Source organism: Salvelinus namaycush, chromosome 13 (genome assembly GCF_016432855.1).
Source record: "Salvelinus namaycush isolate Seneca chromosome 13, SaNama_1.0, whole genome shotgun sequence".
Lineage (NCBI taxonomy): Eukaryota > Metazoa > Chordata > Actinopteri > Salmoniformes > Salmonidae > Salvelinus > Salvelinus namaycush.
The window spans coordinates 19,590,156-19,609,633 of record NC_052319.1 but is presented as its reverse complement, the minus strand read 5'-3'; the positions used below and the strand labels follow the sequence as shown (position 1 = coordinate 19,609,633).

Genomic DNA, 19,478 nt, shown 5'->3' with positions numbered 1-19,478 from the left:
TGTAATACACTTGCCTCTTGCATTTTTGCGGTAATGCTGCAATTAGTTTCTTATAATTTAGAAAAAAGCAGACATTTGCATACATTTTTGTTAGCTGGATGTGTGACATAACTCCACCAGTACTATTTATGATATTATTTACAAAGATTATAACGTTATACATTTTTTTTCTTAATTAATAATGTATTTTTTTTAATCAATTAGTATATTTGAGATTAACCATAATATTTGTTGTAATATTTATTCAGTTTTTTTCCGGTGGATTAATCTGAAATAGCAACCATTTTTCCATGGCTTGTTTTAAAAATATTGATATTTTGGACATTATTTCATTTTCAAATAACCGAAAGTGAGAGGTTAATAATCTGAATAAAGGGAAAACGGACGTTCTCGAAACCTGGGTGAGCCATTCTTACTAATCTGCTAGAGAACCAGTTTGGATTTCAGTATAGTTTGTGTATGACTGAAGTGAGAGGTGTAATGCGTTAATATTTAATCATTTCTGCTCTCCGAAATCTTATTCAATATATAGATAGGCCCATTAAATTTTGTCTGGCTTGCCATTTCAAATAAAATGGAATACGTTTTGCTCAAATAATTTAACAGACAAGCCGTTAGATGTAGGCAGGGCCATAAACAAATAGGTAAATTGGGATATGACTAAAGAGTTAATCAGGGGGATTTTTCCACAAATAGGTTGTCACGCCCTGACCATAGTAAGCTGTTTTTCTCTGTGTTGGTTGGGGCGTGATAGTGACTAGGGTGGGTCATCTAGGTGTTTGTATGTCTATGTTGGCCTGATATGGTTCCCAATCAGAGACAGCTGTTTATCGTTGTCTCTGATTGGGGATCATATTTAGGTAGCCATTATCCCCATTGTTAGTTGTGGGATCTTGTCTACAGTAAATTGCCTTTGTGCACTCCAGTAGCTTCACATTTTGTTTGTTTTTATTGTTTTGTTTTGTGAGTTTCTCTTTATTAAAATGATGTGGAACTCTATGCACGCTGCGCCTTGGTCTCATCGTTACGACGAACGTGACAGAAGAACCTCCTGAGACGGACTACGGTCCGGAGCCTCCTGAGACGGTCTCCGGTCCGGAACCTCCTGAAACGGTCTGCGATCCGGAACCTCCAGCGACGGTCGTCGGTCCGAAGCCTCCAGCGACAGTCCGCGGTCCGGAGCCTCTAGCGACGGTCGGCGGTCCGGAGCCTTCAGCAGGGGTCGGCGGTCCGGAGCCTTTAGCAGGGGTTCTCAGTCCAGAGCCTCCTGCGACGATCTACGGTCCGGTTCCTCCAGCGACGGTCTACGGTCCGGAGCCTCCTGAGACGGTCTACGGTCCGGTTCCTCCGGCGACGGTCTACGGTCCGGAGCCTCCTGAGACGGTCTACGGTCCGGAACCTCCAGCGACGCTCGTCGGTCCGGAGCCTCCAGCGACGGTCGGCGGTCCGGAGCCTTCAGCAGGGGTCGGCAGTCCGGAGCCTTCAGTAGGGGTTCTCAGTCCGGAGCCTCCTGTGACGATCTACGGTGCGGTTCCTCCAGCGACAATCCACGTTCCGGTTCCCCCGGCGACAATCCATGGTCCGGGGCCTCAGGCGACGACCCACAATCCGGAGCTTCCAGCGAAGCGCCCCGCATCGGTGCCGCCCCCGACGCCGCCCCCGACGCCTTACGTCATCCATCATAGATGCCCACCCGGACCCTCTCCTATTGAGTCAGGTTTTGCGGTCGGAGTCCGGGGGGGGGAGGGGGGGGGGGGTACTGTCACGCCCTGACCAAAGTAAGCTGTTTTTCTCTGTGTTGGTTGGGGCGTGATAGTGACTAGGGTGGGTCATCTAGGTGTTGCAGGGGTTCATGGCAACCTGATTCTTAGCAGCATTACCGATGAGCCTCTCAGAGTCAGTGAAGGCAACGTAGCTTGGAGTGGTCCTATGTTGGCCTGATATGGTTCCCAATCAGAGACAGCTGTTTATCGTTGTCTCTGACTGGGGATCATATTTAGGTAGCCATTTTCCCCATTGTTAGTTGTGGGATCTTGTCTACAGTAATTTGCCTTTGTGCACTCCAGTAGCTTCATGTTTCGTTTGTTCTTTATTGTTTTGTTTTGTGAGTTTCTCTTTATTAAAATTATGTGGAACTCTATGCACGATGTGCCTTGGTCTCATCATTACGACGAACGTGACATAGGTATTTTTCTTTCCATGGTAACAAGTTATCTATTTTTTCTAACTTTCTATTGAAATGTATTTTAGTGAGATCGTTTATTTATTTCGGGATATGAATACCTAGTATGTCCACTTCACCGTCATACCATTTTATTGGTAAACTACACTGAAACAGCTGTATTTTTTGTCTAATACCTAATAAAGTACACATATCATAATTTGATTGTAATCCAGAGCGGTTAGAACAATTATCTAGGTCTGATATGAGGCTGTGGAGGTACAATGACATATTTTTTTTAAGCTCTGGATTTCTAGCCCCTTGATATTATTGTTGGACATGATTTTAATAGCTAACATTTCGATGGCCATAAGAAATAGATATGATGATAGTGGACAACCTTGTTTTACACTGCTTGACAGTTTAATACTTTCTGAGAAGTAGACATTATTTACTATTTTACACCTAGCTTTACTATACATAACTTTAACCCAATGTATAAGAGATTCTCCAAAATGTAAATATTCCAGGCATTTACAGTTGAAGTCGGAAGTTTACATACACTTAGGTTGGAGTCATTAATACTCGTTTTTCAACCAGTCCACAAATTTCTTGTTAACATACACTAAGTTGACTGTGCCTTTAACTTCTTATAGCTGCAGCCCGAGGCCGCCCACAATATGACAACAGCCAGCTCAAGTGCAGGGCGCGAAATTCAAAAGATATTTTTTTTAAATATTTAACTTTCACACATTAACAAGTCCAATACAGCAAATGAAAGGTACACATCTTGTGAATCCAGCCAACATGTCCGATTTTTAAAATGTTTTACAGCGAAAACAGCACGTATATTTATGTTAGCTCACCACCAAATACAAAAAAGGACAGACATTTTTCACAGCACAGGTAGCATGCACAAAGCCAACCTAACTAACCAAGAAACAACTTCATCAGATGACAGTCTTATAACATGTTATACAATAAATCTATGTTTTGTTCGAAAAATGTGCATATTTCAGGTATAAATCATAGTTTACATTGCAGCTACAATCAGAAATTGCACCGAAAGCAGCCAGAATAATTACAGACACCAACGTCAAATACCTAATTACTCATCATAAAACATTTCTGAAAAATACATAGTGTACAGCAAATGAAAGACAGGCATCTTGTGATTCCAGACAATATTTCCGATTTATTAAGTGTTTTACAGCGAAAACACAATATAGCGTTATATTAGCTTACCACAATAGCCAGAAACACAAGCCATTTCCCAGCAGTAAAAGTTAGCGATCGTAACAAACCAGTAAAAGATATATAATTTTTGACTAACCTTGATATTCTTCATCAGATGACAGTCCTATAACATCAGGTTATACATACACTTATGTTTTGTTCGAAAATGTGCATATTTAGAGCTGAAATCATTGGTTATACATTGTGCTATCGTAGCTACTTTTTCCACAACGTCCGGATATTTTTCTGACACACATATTCTGACCAACTAGCTATTCATAAACATAACTAAAAAATACATGTTGTATAGGAAATGATAGATCCATTAGTTCTTAATGAAATCGCAGTGTTAGAATTCTAAAAATAACTTCATTACGACATCCAGCTTCGGTATAGCTAGAGTACCCAAAAGTTGGGAGCCGACAACTAGTTCACATGTACGACAGATATATGAAATAGCATCATAAAATGTTTCCTACTTTTGCTGATCTTCCATCAGAATGTTGTACAAGGTGTCCTTTGTCAAGAACAATCGTTGTTTGGATTTAGAACGGTCACTTTCCCTCTCGATTTAGCAAGCACACTAGCCAAGTGGCGCGAATCTCTCCATCGTCAACAAAGTCAGAGAACGGAACACGGCAAAACTCCCGAAAAATTTTCAATAATCTGATTAAACTATATTGAAAAAACATACTTTACGATGATATGGTCACATGTATCAAATAAAATCAAAGCCGGAGATAGTAGTCGCCTATAACGGCAGCTAAACAGAAGGCAAATCCAGGTACCTCCTCGCGCTCTCCAGAAAACAGGAAATGGGGGACACGTCATACAAAGAGCTTGTATTCCACTTCAGACCAAGATAAACACTCAATTTCTTCTCTCACCGCCTCTTGACATCCAGGGGAAGGTCTACGAAGTGCATGTATACTAATACGTATCATGCCCATTTATAGGCAGGAAGTAGAACAGAGCCTCGATTTCAGACTTTACTTCCTGGTCAGGAAGTTTGTGCCAAATGAGTTCTGTTTGACTCACAGATATAATTCAAACGGTTTTAGAAACTAGAGAGTGTTTTCTATCCAATAGTAATAATAATATGCATATTGTACGAGCAAGAATTGAGTACGAGGCCGTTTGAAATGGGCACCTTTTATCTGGCTACTCAATACTGCCCCTGCAGCCCAAACAGGTTAAACAGCTTGGAAAATTCAAGAAAATTATGTCATGGCTTTAGAAGCTTCTGATAGGCTAATTGACATAATTTGGGTCAATTGGAGGTGTAACTGTGGATGTATTTCAAGGCCTACCTTCAAATGCAGTGCCTCTTTGCTTGACATCATGGGAAAATCGAAAGAAATCAGCCAAGACCTCATAAAAAAATTGTAGACCTCCACAAGTCTGGGTCATCCAATTTCCAAATGCCTGAAGGTACCACGTTCATCTGTACAAACAATAGTACGCAAGTATAAACACCATGGGACCACGCAGACGTCATACCATTCAGGAAGGAGACGCGTTCTGTCTCCTAGAGATGAACGTCCTTTGGTGCGAAAAGTGCAAATCAATCCCAGAACAACAGCAAAGGACCTTGTGAAGATGCTGGAGGAAACAGGTACAAAAGTATCTATATCCACAGTAAAATGAGTCCTAGATCGACATAACCTGAAAGGCCGCTCAGCACGGTAGAAGCCACTGCTCCAAAACCGCCATAAAAAAGCCAGACTACGGTTTGCAACTGCACATTGGGACAAAGATCATACTTTTTGGAGAAATGTCCTCTTGTTTGATGAATTTTAAACAGAACTGCTTGCAAGCCCGAAGAACACCATCCCAACCGTGAAGCACGGGGGTGGCAGCATCATGTTGTGGGGGTGCTTTGCTGCAGGAGGGACTGATGCACTTCACAAAATAGATGGCATCATGAGAAAATAAAAATTATGTGGATATATTGAAGCAACGTCTCAAGACATCAGTCAGGAAGTTAAAGCTTGGTCGCAAATGGGTCTTCGAAATGGACAATGACCCCAAGCATACTTCCAAAGTTGTGGCAAAATGGCTTTAGGACAACAAAGTCAAGGTATTGGAGTGGCCATCACAAAGCCCTCCTATAGATGTCCTAACCGACTTGCCCAAACTATAGTTTGTTAACAAGAAATTTGTGGAGTGGTTGAAAAACAAGTTTTAATGACTCCAACCTAAGTGTATGTAAACTTCCGACTTCAACTGTATTTTTATTTACATTTTTTACTTATATATTTTTTACTTAACATTTATTTTCCTTAAAACTGCATTGTTCTTTAAGGGCTTGTAAGTAAGCATTTCACTGTAAGGTCTACACCTGTTGTATTTGGCGCATGTGACAAATAAAATGTGATTTGATTCACATACCTCCCCAACCGATAAACAAACGACGCAATCTATTTCGCACTCCACACTGCCCTTTCCCACCTGGACAAAAGGAACACCTATGTGAGAATGCTGTTCAATGACTACAGCTCAGTGTACAACACCATAGTGCCAACAAAGCTCATCACAGAGCTTAGGACCCTGGGACTAAACTCCTCTCTCTGCAATTGGATCCTGGACTTCCTGACGGGCTGCCCACAGGTGGTAAGGGTAGGCAACAACACATCTTGATCCTCAACACCGGGGCCCCTCAGGGGTGCGTTCTTAGTCCCCTCCTGCGTGGCCAAGCACGACTCCAACACCATCATTAAGTTTGCTGACGAGACAACAAGGCCTGATCACCGACAGCGATGGGACAGCCTATAGGGAGGAGGTCAGAGACCTGGCAGTGTGGTGCCAAGACAACAATCTCTCCCTCATTGTGAGCAAGACAAAGGAGCTCATCGTGGACTACAGGAAAAGGCTGGCCAAACAGGCCCCCATTAACATCGACAGGGCTGTAATGGACCAGGTCGAGAGTTTCAAGTTCCTTGGTGTCCACATCACCAACAAACTGTCATGGTCCAAACACACCAAGACAGTCGTGAAGAGGTTATCCGACCATAAGGCCCTACAGAGGGTAATGCATATGGCCCAGTACATCACTGGGGCCAAGCTTCCTGCCATCCAGGACCTATAAACTAGGCGGTGTCAGAGGAAGGCCCAAAGAATTGTCAAAGACTCCAGTCAACTAAGTCATAGACTGTTGTCTCTGCTACCGCACGGCAAGCAGTACCGGAGGGCCAAGTCTTGGTTCAAAAGGATCATTAACAGCTTCTACTCCCAAGCCATAAGACTGCTGAACAATTAGTCAAATGGCCACATGGACTATTTACATTGACATCCCCCATGTGACAAATACAATTTGATTCGATTTTGATTGTATGATATCATCCATTGAGCGTATCTACCCCATTCATTGGAGTGACTATTCAAACACCTACTCAATTTATGTGTCACCCTTTCGTGATTAATAAAATACTCTCCTACACCATTGGACCACTTCTCCTGACTGGAACTTTACTTTTAAATAATATATAACGTGTTTAAAAACTGATCTTATAAAATATCCATAATTAGTCATTAGAGGCAGATTAGCCTTATGCTACGTGCTTTGTTCTCAGAGGCCCACTGATGGACATGTTCTAAATGACTCCCTGTGAAAGCTATTAGTTGGGCTCTTTTTCATGGCCAGCTGTTCTTATGGTCATCCAGGGGCCACTGAGAGAATATGTCCTTGTTTCTGTCTCCAGCTCAATGTCACTCAGACTGCCTGCTGCCTGGTGTCTGGTGGTGGGGGAATGGTGCATGCTGGTTATTCACACTGAGACAGTTGGGTGCTGAGGATCAGAGCAGCTGTTAGGTGTACAGTATCCATATTAGGACACCAACACCTGATAACACTGAGAGGTCTGATTGACTGTGTCCTAATATGGACATTGGACACTGTACACATGCAGTTGAAACATTAAGAGTGGTTATCAGAACTCCCCAACAGTACAGTGTGATACATTATACAATTAGTTCACATTATACAAGGGTTTTACGAAAGAAAACAAACACCATCAGAAAACCACATAAGATGCTCAATAAACATATCCTATAGGATACCACTGGTAGTCTACTTGGGTCCCATTCAATTTCTATCCAATTACTTAAACAACAGAGTCCAAACGCTCAGAGACCCTTACTCTGCAGCAAGCAGCTATCCCTTGTTGAACAGCTCTTTAAAGCAGCGCTCTGTGAAACGTCTGAAGGCTGCAGTCTAGCTTCTCAGAGCAAAATGTAAAAGTTAGTTCAGTCATAGAATGGTTACCTCACCTCCCCAACCAGCCCCAATAGCTATCCAGAGATATATCTGACTGCCTCTTCCAGGTAGCCAGGAGTTAGCTTTAGGGATGTAAATAAATATAGCTTGTGTGCATGGTTGTTCTAATTAGGTAATGAGTAAACTGTTGTTGGACGTATTACAGACAGGATTTTTTTATTTAACTTGGAATCAGGTCAGATGAAATTAACTGTTTTAAACTGCTCTTTGATCTTCATGGTTTCTGGAAAAAAGATGATGTGCGGTGCTGAGCTGAGAACTGAAAAGTCAGGTATTAAAATCCCCGTCTAGTATTTTCAGTGGCGATCCGTCATTCAGGGCAGGTTTTGAGCCCCACATTTCTTGCAAAAAAATTGGTTTTCAGCTTGTTTTCAACATGTTTTGCATGTTATTTTGGCATTAATACGTTTCACATATCAGTTGTAAATATATATATATGTATCACTGAGTAAATAAAGCTGCATACAAACATGGTCTCTTTCTTGTTTTCTTGAGTAAGGCAGCTCCAACATTTTTGTGGTGGGGCAAGCCAGCAGAAAATACAGAGCGTTGCTCCGTGATTGGCTCAGGGTTCTGTCACTCATGATGGGTACACTACAAGCCCCTTGGGTGCTGCCATAGAGTTACATTAGAAGTGCCCATCCAAGAAGGCTCAAGGTCATTAGCAACTGATAAAATTACGTCATATTGCATTATATCTATAGAAACTTTGATTGGACTGATCATGTCCAAATCATACTTTCAAAATCTTAGCTAGCAGTCATCATCATGAATCAAGTCGACAATCTACTGGCAAATCCTATTTAATCCTTGTCATATGAAGAGAAATAATGAAGAGAAATTATAGATAAAACGTATCTGTGCTCATCGGCCATTGGACATAAACATTACATAACAAGTTGGAAGGAATCAGTGGCTAACTGCAAGCATTGCAAAGCCATCATTAGCCTGCTATTCAGTGGAGTGGCTGTGTGGTCCCAAGTCTAAGATTAAGGGTCTCATTTCCTAGTTTAAAATTATAAACATTCAACATTGGCCATGCTGTCAATGAAGCATGATTTGTGCCGTGCTCAAAACAACCGGTAACTCATAACTGCAAAATCTGACTAAGTGAGTTCAAGACAACTGAGAACTCGGGAAAAACAAGCTACGACTGGGAAAAACTTTCATCCAAATCTGAATTGTACATTCGTAACACGGGCCTCTTTCTAGAGCTACGACCTGAAGATCACTGATGTCATTATGATTCAACCTTTTTTTCCAGAGTGAAATCACAATGAAATCCAGAGAATGCCAGACTTTGATGACAAAATTTGCCCACGAAGTAATAATAAGTGTATGTTGTGTAGTAAACTGTTAGTAAACTGCATGTGCCTCACCCTAATAATTTGGTCTATTTTCACCTCTTAATTTTGCCTACTGTTCTGACTTGGTGGTGCACATGTAGCCTATAACCTGTTTTTGAGAAATGTAATCATCAAATATTGTAAGAGCTTTCTGTTGTGTATTGATATTCTAGTTTTGTCCCTTTAGAGCACCTCTAACCCCCCCTTGCTTACCTACATTGAAATGCTTGGAATGTTCTTCCTGTGAAACGCATTAAACAATGCCCACGTTAATTTCTACTCCCGTCTCATGTCCTGTCCTTATATTAGTTGTATAAGTAATACAGTGTGCTATACAACAAAACTGGCGACGAGGAAGAAACGTGCTCACGTTTGTGCTCATCATCTTTGGCAGAAAGTCTGAGTTAAAGTCGTTATTTTCGCCGTAGAAAGACGCAAACAAAACGTGGAGCTAGCCAGTCGAGTGATGCTAGCTAGCTTTTGATATCACGGCAACGAGAGCCTCGAGGGATAGGAAGAGTTTCGCTGCGGGAGAAAGTGAAGTCAGCTGAGTTAAAAGAAAGAAAGAAAAGGGTCTGGGAGTAAGGGACCGTCTGAAAAGTGTGAGAAAGAAAAATAAATCGAAAATGTCTGCATTGATTGGAAATATAGGAACATTTGATGAATCTGTGGAACAATGGAGTTCTTACACAGAACGTTTGGAGTACTTTGTGTTGGCAAATGGAATTAAAGCAGAAGTCGTTGTGCCAACATTTTTTACTGTTATGGGGGGGAAAACATTAAATCTACTGCGCAGCCTAGTAACGCCTGAAAAACCAGGTGATAAATCATATGATCAAATTGTGGCTACCTTAAAAGGACATTATTCTCCCAAACCACTGATAATCGCAGAGAGATTCCGGTTTCATAAGATAAATCAAGATGAGGGGGAATCAATCTCACAGTTTGTGGCTGTATTGAAACAGTTATCTGAACACTGTGAATTTGGGAGATCAATGAGTGACACTATACGTGATAGGTTAGTGTGTGGCATGCGCAGCGACGCAATTCAGAAACGCCTTTTGACTGAGAGTAACTTAACATTGCAGAGAGCAATAGAAGTGAGTACGTCAATGGAAATGGCAAATAAAGACGCACAACAGCTAAGTGCATCGACCAAAGTGCATAAGGTGTCTACGTGGTTAAAAAACAAGGCAGTAGGTGGCAAGCCATGCTATCGCTGTGGGAAACCAGGTCGCCAAGCAGAGGAGTGTTGGTGCAAAGACTTAGACTGCAGAATTTGTGGGGAAAAGGGTCACATCGAACGTGCATGTAAAAACAAAAAGACACAATCAAACAAAAGTACTGAACAAAGGAAAAGCGACTTCAGGAAGTACAAAAAGAAAGTGCATAAAATGGAGCACACAAAGGATGAACAAAGTGATACCCTGTCTGAAGGGGAAGAATCTTTGCATGTTATGTCCATTTCAGACAATGGATACGGCTACTGGGTGACACCGCTACTGGATGGAAACGCTGTACGGATGCAAGTGGACACTGGAGCAGCCATATCTTTGCTGTCTGAGGCTGTATACAAGGAGAAACTACATCACCTCACACTACAGCCCACAAAGATGACGCTGAAAACAGTCACCGGTGAGTTTGTTCCAGTGAGAGGAAGCGTGATTGTTACGGTGGAGCTCAACAAACAGAAGGTAAAGCTACCACTCTACATTGTGAAAGGCAATGCTAGGACACACATGGCTGGAAAAGATCAAACTAAACTGGCAGGAAATTCACATGGTTGCAAAAGAGGACACAAACCTACAAGGGATATTGAGGAAACACGCGGATGTGTTCAAAGGAGAACTTGGCAGTATGAAGGACATAACAGTTAAACTGACCGTGAAACCAGACAGCAAGCCAAAATGCTTCAAAGCTAGACCTGTTCCATACGCCATAAAACCAAAAGTTGAAATTGAGCTAAACAGACTAGTCGAGAGTGGAGTATTGGATCCAGTGAATGTTAGTGAATGGGCTACACCCATTGTTCCAGTCATAAAAAAGATGGATCACTCAGACTCTGTGGTGATTTCAAAGTCACCATTAACCCAGTCTTGACTGCTGAAAAATATCCACTACCCCTCATTGACGACCCCTTTTCTGGTTTAGCTGGAGGACAAAAATTCAGTAAGATAGACTTATGTCAGGCCTATCTACAGATGCATGTGGACCAAGAGTCACAAGAACTGTTGACCATAGTGACTCACAAAGGACTGTACAGGTACCGGAGGCTTCCTTTTGGAATCACCTCAGCTCCGGCTTTGTTTCAGAGAGCTATGGACCAGATACTGAGCGGGCTCACTGGGGTCCAATGTTACCTCGATGATCTACTCATCACCGGCAAAGACGAGCAGGAGCACCTGAGAAACCTAAACGCTACACTACAGAGATTGGAGGAGTACGGTCTGAGGGTCCGGAAGGACAAATGCAAGTTTTTCCGTCCCTCCGTTGAGTACCTGGGCCACGTCATCGACAGTTCGGGGCTCCTCAAGGCGCCATCGAAGGTGAAGGCCGTTGCGGAAGCTCCATCCCCACAGAATGTGAGTCAGCTGAGATCATTCTTAGGACTACTGACATACTACGCAAAGTTTGTGCCAAATCTAGCTAACATGTTAAAGCCACTGCATGAACTTTTGAACAAAACCAAACAGTGGAAGTGGACAGACAGATGTGAGGAGGCCTTCAAGAAAGTGAAAACAGCCTTAGCTCAGTCAGAGGCCCTAACCCACTTCAACCCCAACTTGCCATTACAGTTGGCATGTGATGCATCGCCTTATGGCGTTGGTGCAGTTGTCTCACACATCATGCCATCAGGTGAAGAAAGGCCAATTGCTTTCGCATCACGGACCTTAAGTAAAGCCGAGAGCAATTATGCACAGATAGAGCGTGAAGCACTCGCCATTGTGTTTGGAGTTAAGAAATTTCATCAGTTTCTGTTTGGCCGACGATTCACACTGCTGACGGACCATAGACCCCTCACCTCCATCTTTGGTCCCCACACCGGCATTCCGTCGCTTGCAGCCAGCCGCATGCAGCGATGGGCGTTATTGTTATCTGTTCACCAGTACGATATCAAGTACAGAAGGTCTGAGCAGCACTGCAATGCAGACGGCCTCTCAAGGCTTCCCTTACCTGTCGCACACACTGAGCACTCCCAGGCTGAAATCTTCTACTTCAAGGAAGTGACGAACTCCCCAGTTACATCTGTCCAAGTGAAAAAGTTCACCCACACTGATCCAGTGATGTCTGCGGTTGTGGACATTGTCACTCGTGGAAAAGAAGTAGAGATGTCGGACAGCCTACAACCTTACCTAGTGAGGAGAAACGAGCTCACAGTTCAGTTTGGATGCTTGCTATGGGGTTTTCGAGTCATCATACCGCCGCCACTGAGAAGGCAGGTGCTTGAAGAACTCCATTCAGGGCACTGTGGCATGGTGCGAATGAAGGAGATTGCACGCAGCTACTTTTGGTGGCCAGGTCTGGATGCAGCTATCGAAGACAAGGTCAAGTCATGTTCTGCATGTCAAAAGATGAGGAACATGCCTCAGCTAGCGCCACTACACCCATGGGACTTCCCAGAGGAGCCTTGGCAGCGATTCCACATAGACTATGCAGGCCCACTGGAGGATTGTATGTTCTTAGTCGTAGTTGACGCACACAGTAAATGGCCTGAGGTCAAAGTGATGAAGAGCACCTCAGCGGAGAGAACCATCGAAGAGCTACGGTCAATCTTCAGTCGCTTCGGCTTGCCAACGCAACTCGTTAGTGATAATGGCCCCCAACTGGTGTCTGAAGAGTTCCGGTCATTCATGGAAGCAAATGGAATTCAACACATCAAGTCAGCGCCGTATCACCCTGCAACGAACGGCCTCGCTGAAAGGTTTGTCCAAACGATGAAGCAAGCTTTAAAATCATCACAAGGGAACGGCTCCCTCAATAGGCGTCTAAACACCTTCCTGTTAACCTACAGAAACACTCCCCACGCTACAACCAAAGTGGCACCCGCGTCAGCCATGATGAAAAGACAGCTTCGCACACGACTCGACCTCCTGAGACCTCCAAAGACAAAACAGGTTGTACAGACACAACAGCGAGCACAGGTGGAGAGACGGAGAAAAGCAAAATTCAGAAGCTTCGTAGCTGGAGAGAGAGTTCTTGCTCGGAACTACTGCAAAGGTCCAAAGTGGATACCAGCCACAGTGGTTGCACAAACAGGGCCTGTGTCCTACACAGTTCACACACCGGAAAACATAATCAGGAGGAGACACGTGGATCAACTGTTGCCAGGAACCAACCTCAGAGATGACTCATGTCAAGTGACAAACCAAGATCAGCTACTGGAGACCTACCATGACTACGAGCCATCACCTGAACATCCACTGCAGCAACCTACAAATGTGGAAAGTGCTCCAGACTCACCTGAACCAGCCAGAGTGCCTACGCAGGGTACTGTTGCACCCCAGTCTGGGCATACACCATCACCACTCAGACTCAGAGATAATGTGACTGTAGACTCACCTGTACGTCGTCATTACCCTGCAAGAGAAAGACGACCCACTGACAGGTTGACTATTTAGTTCAGACTAACCTCCGACATTGGGGCAGAATACACCCCAGGGTTAAGTCTGGGAACTGAGGCAGTCTACCCTCTTTCCCTTATTTAGAAAAGGTTATTCTGAAAAGTTAATTTATTTACATTAAGAGAACTTATGTTAAAAAGAAAACAGTGAATATTTACTTTTTCCTTATGAGTCATCAACGGTAAAGGGGGAGGAATATGTTGTGTATTGATATTCTAGTTTTGTCCCTTTAGGGCACCTGTAACCCCCCTTGCTTACCTACGTTGAAATGCTTGGAATGTTCTTCCTGTGAAATGCATTAAACAATGCCCACGTTAATTTCTACTCCCGTCTCATGTCCTGTCCTTATATTAGTTGTATAAGTAATACAGTGTGCTATACAACACTTTCATTGTCTGCTTATATGCCCCCTTTATTTATCCTACGGTTCTGACTTGGTGTACAGGGAGAACACTGTAAGAACAGGCCATGTTCTGAATTATTTTGCTAAACACTTCAAAAGTGCTGAACAAATAGTTATTTTGACTAAGTCCGTCTTAGCTCGCTCATTAATGTCTTAATCGAAATTATGGATTGCCTCTTATCCGCTTGTCGTCCCCTTATGCCATAGTTTGTACATCTCAATTGTCAGTAGAAACCACATTTGTTTAAGCAAGTCAGCCATATCAGCTATGTTTTTTTAAAGGCGGTAAATGAGGCTGAATGAACTGTTTTGCTGCCAGACAAGGCTCTGCTGATAGCCAGGTGTAGCAGTGGTAAGGTGTTGGGACTGCTGTTGGGACACTGTTGTTGGGACAGCTTTATGTAGGCCCTAACAGTTTGCGGGCACCGTTTGTCACCGTGATAGTGAAATGAATGTATTGTTTAGTGTTGTGGAGGCTGCAATTAAAATGAATGTTAGCAGTTCATTAGTCTTGTCATTGAGATTAGTTTAAGCAGAAGACATTGAGAGACTGTAATGCCAGCTTATCCATCATATTATCCAGAATTCAATATCTCATCCTTATGTTTTTAGCAACACTGCAGCCATCAATCTCACTCATGCTTATTAAAGATAAAAAGGCATAATGCACAGTATATATTTCAGGTGGGTAATCATAACTAAGCTTTGGATTTTCTTGTTATCCTTTCACGAGTATCAATCCCGGATCCGGGATCACCCCCCACCCCCCCCACACTGATTAGCATAGCTAGCATAGCGTCACAATTAAATAGTAGCATCTAAATATCATTAAATCACAAGTCCAAGACACCAGATGAAAGATTCAGATCTTGTGAATAACCCCATCATTTCTGTTTTTTAAAATGTTATACAGGGAAGACACAATATGTAAATCTATTAGCTAACCACGTTAGCAAAATACACCATTTTTCCTTTGTCCACCATTTTCTCTCTCCACCAGTAGCTATCACCAATTCGGCTAAACTAAGATATTGATAGCCACTAACCAAGAAAAAACCTCCTCAGATGACAGTCTGATAACATATTTATGGTATAGGATAGGTTTTGTTAGAAAAATGTGCATATTTCAGGTAGAAATCACAGTTTACAATTGCACCCACAGTCACAACTGGACTAGAATTACTAGAGAGAGCAACGTGTATGACCAATTTACTCATCATAAAACATTTCATAAAAATAGACAAAGCATAGCAATGGAAAGACACAGATCTTGTGATTTCAGACAATATTTCAGATTTTCTAAGCGTTTTACAGCGAAAACACAATAAATCGATAAGTTAGCATACCACATATGCAAACAATACCAGAGCATCAATTCAAGCCAAAGAGCGATAACGTAATCATCGCCAAAAGATATTAATTTTTTCACTAACCTTCTCAGAATTCTTCCGTTGACACTCCTGTAACATCATATTACAACATACATATATTGTTTGTTCGAAAATGTGCATATTTAGCCATAAAAAACCGTGGTTATACAATGAAGATGGTAGCAAAACCAGCATGGAAAAGTCGGTCGCCATCTTTCAGAGTGATCTAGTTTAATCAATAGCTAATCATATACTTGACTAAAAAATACAGGGTTGACAGGAATCGAAAGACAAATTAGTTCTTAATGCAATCGCTGATTTACATTTCTAAAATTATCCTTACTGTGCAATACAGGGTTCGCCAAGCGAAGGGATAGAAAACAAAATGGCGAAATATGCGTTTAAAATATTTCGACAGAACAACGATTTATCATATTAAATATTACTTACTATGAGGTGATTTTCCATCAGATTCTTGGGCAATGTATTCTTTCTTGGGTCTAATCTTCTTTTGGTCGAAAGATGTCCTTTGTCCGTCTAAATGCCCGCTAACGTTCGACCGGGACCCCGAAATGTGCCCGGTGCTTCACATAGAAATGCATCAAAATCGCACTAAACGGATATAAATTGCTATAAAACGGTTTAAATTAACTACCTTATGATGTTTCTAAGTCCTATATCGAATTAAATTACAGACGGATACATTTCACGTTGATAACCGAGCCTTTGAAAATGGCATCCGGAGGTCCCTTCCTGCGTAAGGGCGAGCGTCGAAAGGGGGGCTACTCTCACTCCTTGGTCTTTTATAACCTCTGAGAGCTACCTAGAAGGCCCATTCCACTTCTCATTGGTTACTGACATCCAGGGGAAGGCGGGTGCAGTTCGTGTCGTTCCATAGGATAGACAGAGACCTTAAAAACTGATCTGAAACCAGCGCTTCGCTCTCAGACCTTTCACTGTCTGTCATGGATTTCGCTGTAGAAAGAGTTCTGGGTCACCCACAGACATAATTCCAACGTTGTATGAAACTAGAAAGTGTTTTCTATCCAATAGAATTAATAATATGCATATTGTACGAGCAAGAATTGAGTACTAGGCAGTTTAATTTGGAGACGACAAAATGCTAATTCGGAACAGCACCCCCTGTAGTCGCAAGAAGATTATACTTGAATTCACAGTCCACTATTTACTTGGTATTTATAATGATATTGTAGCGAATAGTGGGAGCAGGAAGCGAAATTGGGTCTCCGGCTTGAAAGGCAATGTTATTTACATAATAATTATCTAATGATTCATATAAATAATAACATAAGTCATTTAGCAGACGCTTTTACCCAAAGCGACTTACAGTCACGCATGCATACAGTTAACGTACAGTATGGGTGGTCCCGGGAATGGAGCCCACTACCCTGGCATTACAAGCACCATGCTCTAGCAACTGAGCTACAAAGGACTACGAAGAATCACCAGAGGACTATATTCATTCCTTTGCTATTCAGCTTGTTTCTTGTTATTTTGTACTACATAGGCCTACCTACCTTTGGGTACCAGACAGCTATCACTTGTGTTAAATTGTTTGAAGTAACAAACATGTTAGTTGTGATAGTCTATGGCGGTGCTGTGTATTTTGTACAGTAATTTATATAGATGCGTCCCAAATGGCACCTTATTAAGTGTATTTTTAGAGACACAGTAGCACCTTGGGACCCAAAAGTATAATCAGTGCTTTAACTCCCCCTTGCGCTGGTCTGGTGCAATGAAGTAGTGACGCAGGGTACCATACTAAACCACAAATTACCTCTAAAAGTCCCGCAGCATAATCGCACAACTTTTAGTTGAGCAACCACTGTAGTGTAGTCCCACTATGAAGGGAATAGGGTGCCATTTGGGATACAGACCATGTTTGCAGTGTGTTGAGGCAGACTACCACCTGTCACCTGCTCAGCTCACAAGCCTCAGCTAATTGAATAATCAAACCACTCCAAACGGGTCTTCCTCTGTGACCTCACATAGTCCATGACACATCGATTTAGGTTCCAGCTGGCTTAAATTAACGACACGCATTTTCATCTCAGTCACGGCTGTTTGCAGCAAACAACTACTGCTGATTAGCATTACATCAGCCATGCCTCTCTTCACTGTGGAATGAGCACAGCTGTACCAAGATGTAAACAAAAACACAAGCACAGTCTATGAAAGCAAAAGTCATTTTCGAAAGGTTTTACATTTGTAGAATGCACTTAACTTTGTTTCCATGCGTTTTATTCTTTCAATGTATATAGTTTCCAGTATTACCTGTGACTTCAATTCAGGGAATGTTGGTTGAGAGGGTATGTTAGGCTGATGTCATCAATGTAGTAGCTTCCAACCTGTGTAACAAAAATAGAGAGGATTCAGTTAGTTACAAGAAAAAGGTTACGTCATTATAGCAATCTCTTCAACAATATGGATCTGATTTATTCTGAACACATTATCAGAGTTCAAAAGCTAGGTTTTTCAAACAAGTTTTGCTCAACTTGGTCATTCAATCTAAAAGTAACTGAAAAAATAATGGAAACACGTGAGTAAAGGAGGGATACAAAGTACAGTATATTGAAAGCAGGTGCTTCCACACAGGTTTGGTTCCTGAGTTAATTAAGCAATTAACATCCCATCATGCTTAGTTGCCCATTATTTTGACTACCATGGCTAGAAGAAGAGATCTCAGTGACTTTGAAAGAGGGTCCTCAAAGGAGCATAGGGGATTTAAAGGGTGTGTGTGTCTCAACCCAATTGAACACTTATGGGAGATCAATGAGTGGCCTGAGACAACGTTTTCCACCATCATCAACAAAACACAAAATTATGGAATTTATCGTGGAAGAATGGTGTCACATCCGTCCAATAGAGATCCAGACACTTGTAGAATCTATGCCAAGGTGCATTAAAACTGTTCTGGTGGCTCATGGTTGCCCAACGCCCTATTAGATACTTTATGTTGGTGTTTCCTTTATTTTGGAAGTTACAGTGCCTGTATATCTCCATAGTGACTGTAACATTTGGTCCATCCTGATGTGCACTCTATGTGAAGGGAACACACCAGCTCTGTTTGATAAAAGTGATCCCATCCCAGTCTTAGCGTGATTGTCATATTTTGGACTTTAATGTTTGGTTTCCTTCCCGTGAGAGTGCCCTTCTAAGTAGCTACATTAGCATACAGTATGAATAATGAATATCCATCTTCGTATACCAGCATCAGTTATTTATGTAACTATGTTTTCTAAAAACTATTCAGCATGCCAGGCATGACACTGCAGGAATTAGACTTTGCTAAGCAGGCTGCCTTTGTATTGGACACGCTCCATGAATGTATGAAACACTTCCTGGTCCAAGTGCTGTTGGTTCCAGCAGCAAATAGAGTGCTGTGTCATGGTTGGCATACAAAAGGCAACTGTGTATTTGCCACATCATTGTTTATCATGGATCCCACTTAGGGTGAATGCAACTCTCGTAATTCCGTTACTAATTACTGAGTCATATGTAATGAAACAACGGTCATGATTCAAACAATCACGTTTTATGCATTCTAGATTTGTATATATTCTAACTGTAGTCTCAATTAAGTAAGACTAGGTAACTGTTTTATGATGAACAATATGACAAGTGTAAAGTAACTTCACAGCGAGCTATAAGTAATGTAGAGGCACCAAAACCACTGGAAACCTGGAAATTACCTCAACGATCATATATTATAGTGCGCAATTATTGTTTAGGAGTGTTTAGTGTCACGTGTTTTGTAACACAAATGTTCTACCTTATACTGACTTTAAATAAAGATAAATCATCCCTGTAGATTTATTTTCTAGACTTCATTCCAGCCCCAGAAATGTTACTTATTAGTACCATCCTGCTGGGTACATTAAGATTTCTAGCCCAATTAGGTACATTTCCTGCTTTTTCTTAGCTTATTATCGGATAATTTAAGTCATTTTTCTCTGACTGTGCAAACAAACAACGGTATGGTAATTCTACTTAAAGTCGACAAATTACTTTCAGTTAATATTAAATAGTGTGGAAAGCCACTC

The 19,478-nt window shown here is 42.0% G+C and overlaps 1 protein-coding gene across 1 annotated transcript in view; it reads left to right on the top strand.

Annotated features, from left to right (window-relative positions):
• Nucleotides 1-10,798: 10,798 nt before the first annotated feature.
• LOC120057806 (uncharacterized protein K02A2.6-like) overlaps nt 10,799-19,478 on the top strand; it is a 101,674-nt gene continuing 92,994 nt past the window's right edge. The window contains 2 exon segments of the mRNA XM_039006271.1: nt 10,799-11,060; nt 11,063-13,507. Of these exon segments, the coding sequence (XP_038862199.1) occupies nt 10,799-11,060; nt 11,063-13,507 (2,707 nt within the window).